The sequence below is a fragment of the Pogona vitticeps genome, chromosome 1, assembly GCF_051106095.1.
Source record: "Pogona vitticeps strain Pit_001003342236 chromosome 1, PviZW2.1, whole genome shotgun sequence".
Classification (NCBI taxonomy): Eukaryota; Metazoa; Chordata; class Lepidosauria; order Squamata; family Agamidae; genus Pogona; species Pogona vitticeps.
Genome location: NC_135783.1, coordinates 292373773 through 292387417, shown reverse-complemented (window position 1 = coordinate 292387417; position 13645 = coordinate 292373773). Strand labels below are relative to the sequence as shown.

At 39.3% G+C, this 13645-nt stretch overlaps 1 protein-coding gene across 2 annotated transcripts in view; it reads right to left on the bottom strand.

Moving 5' to 3' along the window:
* The window catches only part of CSTPP1 (centriolar satellite-associated tubulin polyglutamylase complex regulator 1), a 169669-nt gene that overhangs the window by 132853 nt on the left and 23171 nt on the right, over positions 1-13645 (bottom strand). For both annotated transcript variants that reach the window (XM_020799105.3, XM_020799113.3), the window contains one exon: positions 9242-9344. In XM_020799105.3, the coding sequence (XP_020654764.3) occupies positions 9242-9344 (103 nt within the window). The remainder of the gene's footprint in view (positions 1-9241; positions 9345-13645) is intronic.

Genomic DNA, 13645 nt, shown 5'->3' with positions numbered 1-13645 from the left:
ATCCCCAGAAATAAGTCCTACTAGTGTAGTGTCGTCTGCAAATTTGATAATTCTATTACTGGGATGGTTATTGGTGCAATCCAATGAATAAATGGAGAACAGTAGTGGACTGAGGACACAACCTTGTGGAGTGCCAGTGCTGAGTATCTTGTCAGTAGAGATGTAATCATTCAATTTAACCCTTTGTGGACAATTTGTTAAAAAATCCAAAATCCACAGACAGATAGAATCTGGAAAATCTAGATCTTTCAGTTTGACTATTAATCTGTGGGGTATAATGGTGTTAAAAGCAGAGCTAAAGTCGGCGAACAGCATTCTTACATAATTCCCTTGTGTTTCCAAGTGGGATAAAGCCATATAAAGCACAGTATTAATCGCATCCTCAGTTGTTCTATTTTCTTTATAAGCAAACTGAAGCCCATCAAAGGAATCAGGAAGGCAGGAGATAATATATTTCCGAACTAAGAAAGAAAGAAAGAAAGAAAGAAAGAAATGATGCGGCACCTTAACAACTAACTGCTATATTTGAATGTGCACTTTCATGGGCAAGTCCACTTCCTCAAACTTTCTACTTTTGTATGACATCACTCTGTCAGAGACGCAGGCCTATAATTCATGGGTTAAAATCCAACTGGTCCTCAGCTGCTTTCTTCCACTCTGGGTCCCCCCTCCTGTGGGATAATGACACATCTAGATACAAATGGCAAAAGGAAAATTATAGTAGCTGCATCTGAAAATATCTTCCTGTCCAGTACATTTTTTTCAGATTCTAAGGAGCATTCAATTTTAGCAGAAAACAATTACATAGCCTTTCTTCAGGAGTGTCAGATAAATGTAACTCCTTTTGTTTCTAGAGAGTTTTGTTCTATACAAACTGAGCACATTGGTGATCATTTGTTCATGTTCTATAGCAACTTCACATTCACAAGAAGAATCACAGGTTTGTTTGACCAAAGTATCATTACAGCATAGAGACAGTGAGGAGGTTTAAGAAATGGAAAAGTGAAGCAAGAGACACTGGAGATAAATATTTTTAAACATTTTAAAATATTAGAGAAAACACTTCTTCATTCTTTCAATATCTAGTATCTTAAAGTGTAAGCCATGAATTATATTTGATTCATGTTCAAAGTAATGCTTGCTCTGAAGAGGTGTGTGTCACCTAGGACTTCAAGAACATATTTGCCAACAGCATGTTTGACTACATTTCACAATGTAGATGTGAAAATCAGTCAGTGTAATTCTCATTACATTTCCTAAATTCCTAAGAACATTCTTAACCTATTCTCATTTACAATATCTTTTCCCCTTCCTGCACAAATGTGAGTGCATATTTTGGTATGTACTTTTCTGAATATATGCATTTCCCACTAATTTTCCTATTGACAAAGGCATATTTGTACACATTTTCCAAATATACACTCTTTTAGTCACATAAAATGTCTAAAAATTCAGAAAAAAATTAATTGAAGTGCTGGTTTCTCCCCAATTGTGGGACACCAAAAATACATATACGTTTTCATTAATAATCCTGCAGGCTGCTAATTAGATGCATTAATTAAAATATTGGTCAATGCCATTTCTCCCATCCCTAGGCTCCCTCAAATTATATAATGAACTCCACGATTTCAGTCTTTCTTTCTTTCTTTCTCTCTCTCTCTGAAAGCAACCTGGAAAAACTATGGGCTGGAGAGGAAGAAAGTTAGATGAAGAGATGCTACTTAAACCTTTCTAGATCAAAATAACTGGTTCCAATATGTTTTTTCAAAATATGAAACTAATTGTGAAATTATTAGTGTTGTGAGGCTAATACTAATATTGAGGTGAATTGTGCATTTAAACTATTTTCCATATAGTTATTGACTTTAAACATAGTATTTCGTTTGCTTACTGGGGGGGGGGGGGGGTTCTTCCCAAGTTTTTGGATTTTTTTCATTAAAATTTAAAAAGATGATTTATTTATTTATTTATTTATTTATTTTTTATTTCTATCCCGCCTATCTGGTCTTATTCGACCACTCTATGCTTATGACAGGTATTTAGAAGGTATACCTAAAATCCTTTTAAGTATTTTGTTCAGCAGATACATTTCATTCTGCAACCATAGTCCTATTCAGTCATTATTGCTTCCATATAGATCAGGATGAAAAAGAAAAGAAAAATCAAAGCCCAGCATACTAGGGTAGGTGGGGCTCGTCAGCCATGGAAGGCAGCCCATCTAGAAGAAGGAAAACTCTGCTGCCTTGTGGCTATATCCACTTATGGAAAAGGCTTCAGGAGTTAACCTAGAGGTAAAATCTGGAGCTGGAGTCCCGAAGGCAGTTCATTTCATTCTGCCAACTCCTGCGACATCCCTGGAACCAGTTGTATTGGCTCTTGCCTTTCCATTGGACCATTTCAGCAACGTGGAGAGGGAGGACCTGCTGCTTGGATAACAGCCTATCCTCCATATCACTTTACCCAGGCTTCATGCTCTGGAGAGGACACTCCTCGATTCAGAGCATGTTACCATAGTCTCTCGAGACTGAAGGATGCCTATGATGAAGCATAGCTTTGTATGTTAGAGCACTTGGCTAGAGAGACAGGGTTGGGGATTTCTGTCAAGGAAAATTATAGGCCTGACCAGAATGAAGTGATATAATGAGAAACCATAACTGTCAGGTGTGCTGAAACTGAGTCAGGGTGACTCAGCAAAGATGATGTAAGCCAGGCTGATGCAACCCAGAGATGAAGTAATGGTATGATGTAATCTGTAACCTGATTGGTTGTGTGTATGTATATATGTAGAGCTGTACAGTTAGTTATATCTTCACCTGCTTGAAGATCACATCTGCCTGCCATGCTGCCAGACTGCTGTATATACTGATGTAAATACACTATGCTGAAAGAAATGCTGCCGGACTGCATGTGAATTATTACTGGACTGCCTGAACTGCCATATACTCTGCTAATTCCGTGATTTCCGCTGAGAAAACCTGACAATTTCATTCCCTGCTCTGCCTCCTGGGAGATGAGCTAGCCTGAGCAGCCTTGGGAAGTCTGTACAGCTCCAGAGCCCCACTAGAAGGACTGACTGATAAACCATCTCTGAGTGCTTTACAGCTGGGAAACCATGGGACCAATTTGAAAGCATATTACTATTATATAAGAGACCAAGGGATGCTGCAGCTTCAGCAGCTCTCTCTCCTCCCATCTTGGCAAGGTCAAGTCTGAACTGGGGGGAAAATCAACTTGTGTTAACATGGTCCTTCTTCCCACTCACTTTCTATTCAGATGCCATTTGCCCTGGATTGCTTTACTGTATATCTCTATCGCTCTCTATTTAAGGTGGAAGAAAATTTCACAAAAGTCTGCATAATTTATAGCTTGGTCCTCATCACAGAAGTCATTTGGGGGCTTCTCTTCTTCCATGTATTTGCTTAACAAAGGATTCTGTTTAGAATCAATGAGGAATGTTAAGCATTCCAGTAATGCTCACTACACAAATAGCCACCTGTGCCACACACCACATGGTATTTCCCCACTCAGTCGTTTTTTTCACAAGCTGTGACCTCCCTTATCCTTGGTGACCTGAAGACAAACACTCAATTCCCACAGTTCTCTATTATTCTAGCTTGTGGACCTGAGAGTTGTGGCCCTCTCTTAATTCTTTAACCTTATCACTATCTTCTTCACATTGCCTTGTCTATATAAAGGATTAGGGAGGCATTAAAAAAATTCCTATGCAGCTTTCCAAAAAAGAAATTTGACATCATTAAGGCTGTTTGCTTTTTTTAAAAAAAAACTTAATTTCTTAAATTTCTGACAAAATGCAAAGGCTATACGTGTACATATTTGGGAAGGCATGCAGCAGAAAGCGCTCACAGCTAAAACTCATCCTATTGTCTTTTTAAAAAGTGTGATCACTGATATATATCTGGAAGATGACTATTGTTCAGACTGCAAGTTTTTTTTTTCCCTTGGGCCCTTTTTAAGGAGAAAGATGAGGTAGAAATATTTTAAACGAAGTCTGCAGCTTTCCAGATGCTGAAGTCAACTCTCTTTAACTCCTTGCTGGTGTAGCCAGCAGTGAGGATTATGGGAGCCACACGTCCTCTACCCCATTGTAAAGCTTTTTAGTGATAAGGTCCTTTCACAGAAATACCTGATGTTCACCATAGTGCCAGGTTCCTCTGATTCCCACCAATTTCCTCTCAGACAGGCTGGTTCAGAAACCTTGAATTCCAAAGCAAAACCTGAGTTTATGGGTTTAAATCTGTGTATTATAAAATTGAAGACTATGATTGAACAAGTATATGACAAAATAAACAAAAAAGATATGGTTGTATCCAGACCATTCTATCTTAGCTTAAGAACAAGCAGAGATATAAACAAGCCTTTGTCCCTTTTACATGGTCAGTTCCTTCACTCCTTCCTTTGCAGCATGAATGATCAAGCCAGGAAGCTTCTAATTTACCAGATTCCCATACTATTTGAATCACTTCAGAAGAAATCAGAATATTTAAGCAAACCTAGGTCATAGTGGTGAATCATTATAGTTAAACTTTTAATGTTATTAAATGTTGCCCCAAACTAAGAAGGTAAAAGAGAATGGTCTTCAGTACATATTATTAACTGAATGACCAAAAAAATTCAGATGAGTGTGGGCTGCCACTGCTATTAACCTTCTGTAAAATCAGAAAGCCATTTATCAACCACCTCAAAGTCATATCTACAGGTTTCAAGCCTCTGAATTATCATTTAGGCACAGGCAGCAAGGACCCTCTTCATTTCTTTTCTTTTTTCAGGAACAAAAGCACAAGGAAATACTGGACCATGATTTTACAATGCCATGAGTTCAAAACATGAGTCACCAGTTGCTGCCACTGAGTCTGTGAATCAACAGATTCCCTGTAAGTTACCTGGGTTCATTAGTCTCCCTTCCTCCAGCTACACAAGTCATTATATAGCTAACTAGGTTTAACAGTGATTGTATATTATTATGACTAAAAAAACCTACACATTTATTTTCAGCAGGATTAGACCACTAAAACTTGGCAGTGTGTAAGAAAGGTATATAACTAAGTAGACATCTGTCAAAGGCATGTTTGAATCAGCTACCTGGTTATAGGAACAATAATCAATCTCTCATCCAAGGTCCTTGATTGCATGGTAGGGAAGATCAGTTAATTTCAAATTATTATTCCTGTCACAAATTTATGTTGCAGAAAATAAAATGATAAATGGTTAGCATATATCCTATTAAAAAGGGGGACAGAAAGAGATTAATAAATCATATTATAATAAGCCACTGAGTAACAAAGTCATTAAATGTACACATCTAATATAAAATAAGTAAAAAAAACCATAATGCATTGAACAGCTAACAGACATGCATTTGTACTTTAAGCCAACTATCACCTGTTGCTAGTTTTGCTACTGTTTCCCTACACCCAAGATCCTGACAGCTCTTACATCTTGAACCTTCTGCCTCTCTGCACATTCCTGAACTCCCTCTCCTGCTGCTTTTCATTTGAGCATTCAATCTGGCACGTGTTCTTCATTAGATGCCTGTCATACACAGGGAAAATGGTGAAAACAAGATTAGAAATATGACTATATATATATCGCTATTTTCACATCTGTATTTAAAGAAATATAGCACATTATGTCCTCTTCTCAGATATACACTTTAATGTGGTGAGAGGGACTCAGTGTATCAGGCAAGCTGGAAACAACACTGCTAAGAGAATAGACTTTGTTATGAGTTTAGACTCTAAGCAAGATAACCCAAGGCAGATTCACCAAAACTGAGACATCATACTAAGATGCATCCACTCTCTTCAGTATTAATAGTCACATCAGCAGATGATAATACTTGATAGTTCTAATGGAGAAATTCTTGAAGGGGAACTACTGGATAGCAGCAACAAGTGAAAGTTAATATTGTGCTGAAGAAGGTCAGATTATAAATGAGAGACAAAGTCTCAGGATGTAGAAAGTAGAATCAAGTTCTTTATTTCTTTAAATGAGTCATTAAAAAGCTCTGGTTCAACGCGTTTTAGCGAAGGAGCTGAGCATAACACAAAGTCACACATTGGATATTGAATCATTCACATTTTCTTTTTTTAAAATTATATATACACACACACACACACACACACACACACACACACACACACACACACCCCTGGCTTGTTACTATCAACTTTATATAAGTACATGTATTTATACTAAGCACACTAGGCATGATAAAATATATTAGACTGGATATGAAACACTTTCCAAGCTTCTTTATACTCTCTGCACCCAGCTGTGCAGGGTGGCGAGATAACCAGCCCAGCAGTGTTATCATAATAATAAAGGGAGAAAGTCTATTTTTTTCATTTAACCTATGAGGTACTAAGGTGTTCAATTTCAGGATCCAGTCGGCACCATGCATTGCTGTGTACAAATGCCTCCTCTCCTATCGCCTGCACTTTCGACCACTTTCAATTAACTGAAGCTATTATACTTTGGACATACGAGAAGACAAAACCCACAGAAAAAAGAGAACAATACTAGGAAAATTAGAAGGCAGTAGGAAAAAAAGGAATACAGTTGAGATGGCTTGATTCAATAAAGGAAGCCATAACCTTTAGTTTGTAAGACCTCAGCAGAGCTATTAATGACCGGCTTGTGGGATGGGTCATTAGCTCATACTGTAGGTTCGCCAGATGTCATAAATGACTTCACGATACATTCACAAGAAGTTACATGGAGCTTAAAGCCATGTAGTTCTTCTACAAAGTATGAATACAAGGCTGGGTACTATTTGTTATTGGACCACTAAAATATCAGTATTTATGAGGTTTCAAATTCAACTGGAGCTTTTTTCAACCTGGGTACTACAGAGTTTGAAGACAAGAGAAGAAAAAGGAAAAGTTCAAAAAATGATCCTGACTCCATGTTTCATTATCAGGGTGTATGTAAAAGTAAAGTCCTGAAATGGAGACTCCAAACTTGCTACCTCAGACAATCCAGGATGAGTGGATGAGTACAACTTACACCATCAGAGCAACCACACAGACAGACTACCACAATATACAACTTTTTTGGCACAACTGCCAAAACAGGATAGGAAAATGGGTGAGATGGGCAGCAATGACAAACTTGTGCCCTTAACAACATTGCTATGCTACACTAAGGAAAGAATGGATGTCAGGAAAACTCCATCCAACTTGACCATTTTTGAGCTTTGTTATAGTAAAAACAACAACAACAAAAAACCAAAACTGCTCCCCAACCCCACCTCCTGCCCTGCACATTTCATCACAATGTAGTATAGGATATAGTGAAAGTGTACTGGGTTGCTGCACATCTTTCCAATGCCTTTTGTTGATAATTAGTTCATAAGATGAACAATGAATGTAGGAAGCAATTTGGTGGCACAAAAGAAGCATTTTGTGTCACTTAAATACAAAACAACCTGAGTGCGAGAAAACAAATTTAGCAATTTTTCATCATGTAAGTAATCCTCAGTGTGTTAAATTTTGACTATTTTTGCATCCTAGTGAGTGAAACTGAAACAAGGACTAAAACAGGGTCACAGATGCAAAGAAATTATAAATAAATCAAAATATTTGGTGATAAAAAATACTCAGTACAAAAAAGAGAAGCCCATTTATATTATTCGTTCATGTAAATACACAAAAGCATGATGGAAAAATATATAGAAAGGATACTTCCACCTAGAGAAGAAGAGCACAGGACAAAGTTCAAAGAGAATCAGAAAATAATACAAGTCCATAGTGGGACCAGGTCACACAAGCATTGCAAATGAGGAGGAATGGAAAATGGTGAGAGTCATACTCACTGGTACATGATTCTGAAATTTTGCCTCCTCCTCATATTCCAAGTTCTTGCAATCCAATCACACCACTACTACATGGCTTGTTGTTGTAAAATAGATCCTATTTTAGTAACCCTGGGCTTGCTCCAATGAGCTTCCAGTTGTCCTCACTAATTCACTTAAGCTAAATCAATAACAATAAATAGAGGATGGGAGGAAATTTTGTTTGGACCACATTTTTAAGTAAACCATCTACAGTAAATGTTTATTTCCCAGACTACAATGGGTATAGGGATACTGTTATGATTCAGATTTTGTACCTCTCTAAATTGTGCAATACAATCCTCAGCTCAAAGATATTGTACAAAATTGTGTGATGCTACCCTCAGCTCAAAGACAATGTATCAAAATGTGCCCGCTATAAACAGTTCTTCCAAATAAGTGTGAATGTATAGTATATTGGTGCTCCGCATGACAACAAAAATCCGTTCTGGGAAAATCGCTGTTAAGCGAAATCGTCGTCATGCGAAAAACAATTCCCCATTGGAATGCACTGAAACCCATTTAATGCACTCCAATGGGGAAATTACCTCATCATCCAGCGAAGATCGCCCATAGGGGAAGCCATTTTCCGAGCGCCGATCAGATGGTAAATGGTTGCCCTGCGAGGCATGGGTCCGGAAAACACAGGGCAGCCATTTTAGGAACCCAATGATCAGCTGTAAAGATTGTCGTCTTGCGAATAAACGGTCCACGAAGCACGGACCTAATCGACGTCCAGCAGAATTCCCCCATAGGAATGACTGTTCTGCGATTCGCTATAGCAATCGCAAAAAAGCACTGTCCTGTGGATTCGTCGTACAGCAGAGTCGTTGTCTAGCAAGGCACCACTGTATGTTCTAAAAACTACAGACTGATTAGAAATGGAATCAAATGGACTTGTGACAAAAAGGCTGAAATCCTATCATTTAGCACAGTCATTCACACTAGAGTAGACCCATTGATTTAGTGAGTCAACTCTCTTTCACAAGTTCCATTAATTCATGTGATCTACTCTTGTTGTGACTTATTACACCAAAGAAAGTTGCAACTGGAATACATTCATTGGAATCAATAGTACTGAGGTGCTAACTCACCAAACCACTGACCAATATGTGCAAAATAAGTACAGACAGAACCAGACCAATTAATTAATCACTACTTAATAAATGTATTAATATCAAACATACTTGGTTCTTTTGAAACCAATATAACCTAGCTTGTTCTGCTAAGTTTTAACTAGTGAAATAAATGGATAATTTTTACAGCAAGGCAGAAGGAAAGAGTTGTACATATTTCTTAAATAAACTGAGCATAGTTCACTTAAATCAAAGCATATCTTATATACAAATTAATATGGTACTTCAGAACACCATTTATATATGTACTTACTATTCAGTAAAGAATCTGGCAACACCAAATTGACTAATGTCTTCTTTGCATTCCAAGAGCTGGTTCACTGCATCTTCCATATATGTGATTACATGTCTTTGAGCTGGAAGGAAGAAAAGAAGGGGGGGGGGAATCAAGAATTAAAAAGTTCAAGACCATGCAAGTCTCTTGATTTCTGGGTTTAGCACTCAGTCTTTTAATACTTGGTGCACAGCAGATTTTTCCCTACTAATAGATCAGTTATTTGGATTACCTAGTTGTTGCCAATCTAGGGTTTGGGAGTCTGATTTCCCTTTATCTCTCCTGGGAGAAGAGCCAGCCCATATAGCCTTGGGCAAGCTGCACAGTCCTAGAACTCCCCTAGAAGAAAGGGCTTGGAAACTACAATATATGCATTTTATACCTAGGAAATTATCCTGGCAAGGGCTGCCATTAGTCAGAACCATCTTGACAAAACATAGATTAATTAAGAACAAAAGAGTTTTATGCACCTTGAGACTCAATGTCCTCTTTGATGTAAGATTTAAGGAAAATCATTTCATCAGACGCATCTCATCCCAAAAAAATTGATTAGTCTTTAAAGTGCCACAAAACCCTATGTTGTGTCAGCTGGTACCGTGTTTTCCCAAAAATAAGACAGTGTCTTATATTAATTTTTGCTCCAAAAATGCATTAGGGCATATATCAGGGGATGTTTTACTTTTTCATGTACAACAATCCACATTTATTCAAATACAGTCATGTCCCTAACATTTTTGGAACTGCGGACCGAGGGGGAGGGGTCCATGTGCGGAGGGAACTCCCTGCTCTCAAGCACAGGCATGACACGCTCACAGGTGAGCGGGGTGCACACATGCACATCTATGCAAATGCGCAGTGTCCACCTGCGAGTGCGCCATGCCCATTTAACATATCTCCTGCCACCTGCACTCCCCCCTCATGCACAGGTGCCCCTCCCCTGTACGAGTGCACCCCGCCTCTCCGTTCATGTGCATGCCCCACCCATCCGCAAGCACAGGGGGTGCCCCGCCTCCCCCACACGGACTCCACTCCTCCAATCGGTCCGCAATTCAGAAAAGGTTCGGGACTGTGACGTTCACCCAGTGTCCCCTGCTTGTTTTCCCCAAACCAAAGGTGCACTCTAGTGACATTCTCTCTTTCCTTCGCTGCCACCAGTGGATTTCTCCTATACACACTGTAAAAGACTATAATCAGACACCTGCTGCCAACAGAACTTGATTATTAAAAGATATTAGGTTGAATCTGAATCATAGAGGTTCTTTAATCGTTGTATGGAATCAAAATCATTGAAACCTCGTATATTTTGTTACACACTCAATCACAATTTGCCTTATTTATTCACTTTATCCAGTTTATATTTATTAATATCAGTTCTCTCTACAGTATTTCTCTATCTATTTCTCCTTAATCTTCAACCTCTCTCCTTCACATCTCGCACTCTCCTTTTCTACTCACCAATTGATTAACTGCCTCCACTCCTCCTATCCTCTCATGTTGTTGTTGTTGTTTAGTCGTTTTGTCGTATCCGACTCTTTGTGATGCCTTGGACCAGAGCATGCCAGGCCCTCCTGTCTTCCACTGCCTCCCAGAGTTGGGTCAATTCATGTTGGTAGCTTCAATGACACTGTCCAACCATCTCGTCCTCTGTCATCCCCTTCTCTTGCCTTCTCATTTTCCTAACATCAGGGTCTTTTCCAGGGAGTCTTCTCTTCTCATGAGATGGCCAAAGTCTTGGAGCCTCAGCTTCAGGATCTCTCCATCCAGTGAGCACTCAGGATTGATTTCCTTCAGAATGGATAGGTTTGTTCTCCTTGCAGTCCAGGAGCCTCCTCCAGAACCACAGTTCAAAAACATCAATTCTTCAGCGATCAGCTTTCTTTGGTCAGCAAGGTAATGTCTCTGCTTTTTAAGATGCTGTCAAGGTTTGTCATTGATTTCCTCCCAAGAAGCAGGAGTCTTTTAATTTCGTGGCTGCTGTCACCATCTGCAGGGGTCATGGAGCCCAAGAAAGTAAAATCTGTCACTGCCTCCATATCTTCCCCTTATATTTGCCAGGAGGTGATGGGACCAGTGGCCATGATCTTAGTTTTTTTGATGTTGAGCTTCAGACCGTTTTTTGCGCTTTTCTCTTTCACCCTCATTAAGATGTTCTTTAGTTCCTCCTCACTTTCTGCCATCAGAGTGGTATCATCTGCATATGGGAGGTTGTTAATATTTCTTCCGGCAGTCTTAATTCTGTCTCGGGATTCATCCAGTCTGCCTTTCACATGATGTATTCTGCATATAAGTTAAATAAGCCAGGGGACAATATACAGCCTTCTTGTACTCCTTTCCAAATTTTGAACCAATCAGTTGTTCAATATCCAGTCCTAACTGTTGCTTCCTGTCCCACGTATAGGTTTCTCAGGAGATAGATAAGGTGGTCAGGCACTCCCATTTCTTTAAGGACTTGCCATAGTTTGCTGTGGTCCACACAGTCAAAGACTTTTGCATAGTCAATGAAGCAGAAGTAGATGTTTTTCTGGAACTCTCTGGCTTTCTCCATAATCCAGCGCATGTTAGCAATTTGGTCTCTAGTTCCTCTGCCACTTCGAAATCCAGCTTGTACTTCAGTGCAATTGTATGGTAGTTGGAGCATTCTTTGACACTGCCCTTCTTTGGGATTGGGATGTAGACTGATCTTTTCTAGTACTCTGGCCACTGCTCAGTTTTCCAAACTTGCTGGCATATTAAATGTAGCACCTTAACAGCATCATCTTTTAAGATTTTAAATAGTTCAACTGGAATGCCATCACCTCCACTGGCCTTGTTGTTAGCCAGGCTTTCTAAGGCCCACTTGACTTCACTCTCCAGGATGTCTGGCTCAAGGTCAGCAACTACATTGTCTGGGTTGTCCGGGGTATCCAAATCTTTCTGATATAATTCCTCTGTGTATTCTTGCCACTTCTTCTTGATGTCTTCTGCTTCTGTGAGGTCCTTCCCATTTTTGTCCTTTATCATGTCCATCTTTGCACAAAATGTTCCTCTAATATCTCCAATTTTCCTGAACAGATCTCTGGTTCTTCCTTTTCTGTTATTTTCCTCTATTTCTTTGCAGTGTTCATTTAAGAAGGCCCTCTTGTCTCTCCTTGATATTCTTTAGAAGTCAGCATTCAATTTTCTGTAATTTTCCCTATCTGCCTTGCATTTTGGTTTCCCTTCTCTTCTCTGCTCTTTGTAAGGCCTTGTTGGACAGTCACTTTGCTTTCTTGCATTTCTTTTTCTTTGGGATGGTTTTTGTTGCTGCCTCCTGTACAGTGTTACGAGCCTCCATTCACAGTTCTTCAGGCACTCTGTCCACCAAATCTAGTTCCTTAAATCTGTTCTTCACTTCCACTGTGTAGTCATAAGGGATTTGGTTTAGATAATACCTGAGTAGCCCAGTGGTTTTTCCTACTTTCTTCAGTTTAAGCTTGAATTTTTGCTATGAGAAGCTGATGATCAGAGCCACAATCTGCTCCAGGTCTTGTTTTTGCTGACTGTGTAGAGCTTCTTCATCTTTGGCTGCAGAGAATATTATCAATCTGATTTTGGTATTGCCCATCTGGTGATTTTTATCTGTAGAGTCGCCTCTTGTGTTGTTGGAAAACAGTGTTTATGATGACCATCTTGCTCTCATGACAAAACTCTATTAGCCTTTGCCCTGCTTCGTTCTGAACTCCAAGGCCAAACTTACCTGTTGTTTCTTTTATCTATTGACTCTCTACTTTAGCAATCAAGTCCCCTATAATGAGAAGAAAATCTTTCTTTGGTGTCAGTTCTAGAAAGTGTTGTAAGTCTTCATAAAATTGGTCAATTTCAGTCTCCCCGGCATTGGTGGTTGGTGCATAAACTTGGATTACTGTGATGTTGAAAGGTCTGCCTTGGATTCGTATTGAAATCATTCTATCATTTTTGAAATTATATCCCATTACATCTTTTCCCACTCTTTTGTTGACTATGAGGGCTATTCTATTCCTTCTACGGGATTCTTGCCCACAATAGTTGATATGATAATCATCTGAATTGAATTTGCCCATTCCTGTCTATTTTAGTTCACTGACACCCAGGATATCAATGTTTATTCTTGTCATCTCCTGTTTGATCACATCCAGCTTACCAAGGTTCATAGATCTTACATTCCAGGTTCCTATGCAGTATTTTTCTTTGCAGCATCAGACTTTCCTTTCACTTCCAGGCACGTCCACAGCTGAGCGTCCTTTCGGCTTTGGTCCATCCACTTCATTAGCTCTGGAGCTACTTGTACTTGCCCTCCGCTCTTCCTCAGTAGCATGTTGGATGCCTCCTGACCTGAGGGGCCCATCTTCCAGCGCCATATCTTTTAGCCTTTTGTTTCTGTTCATG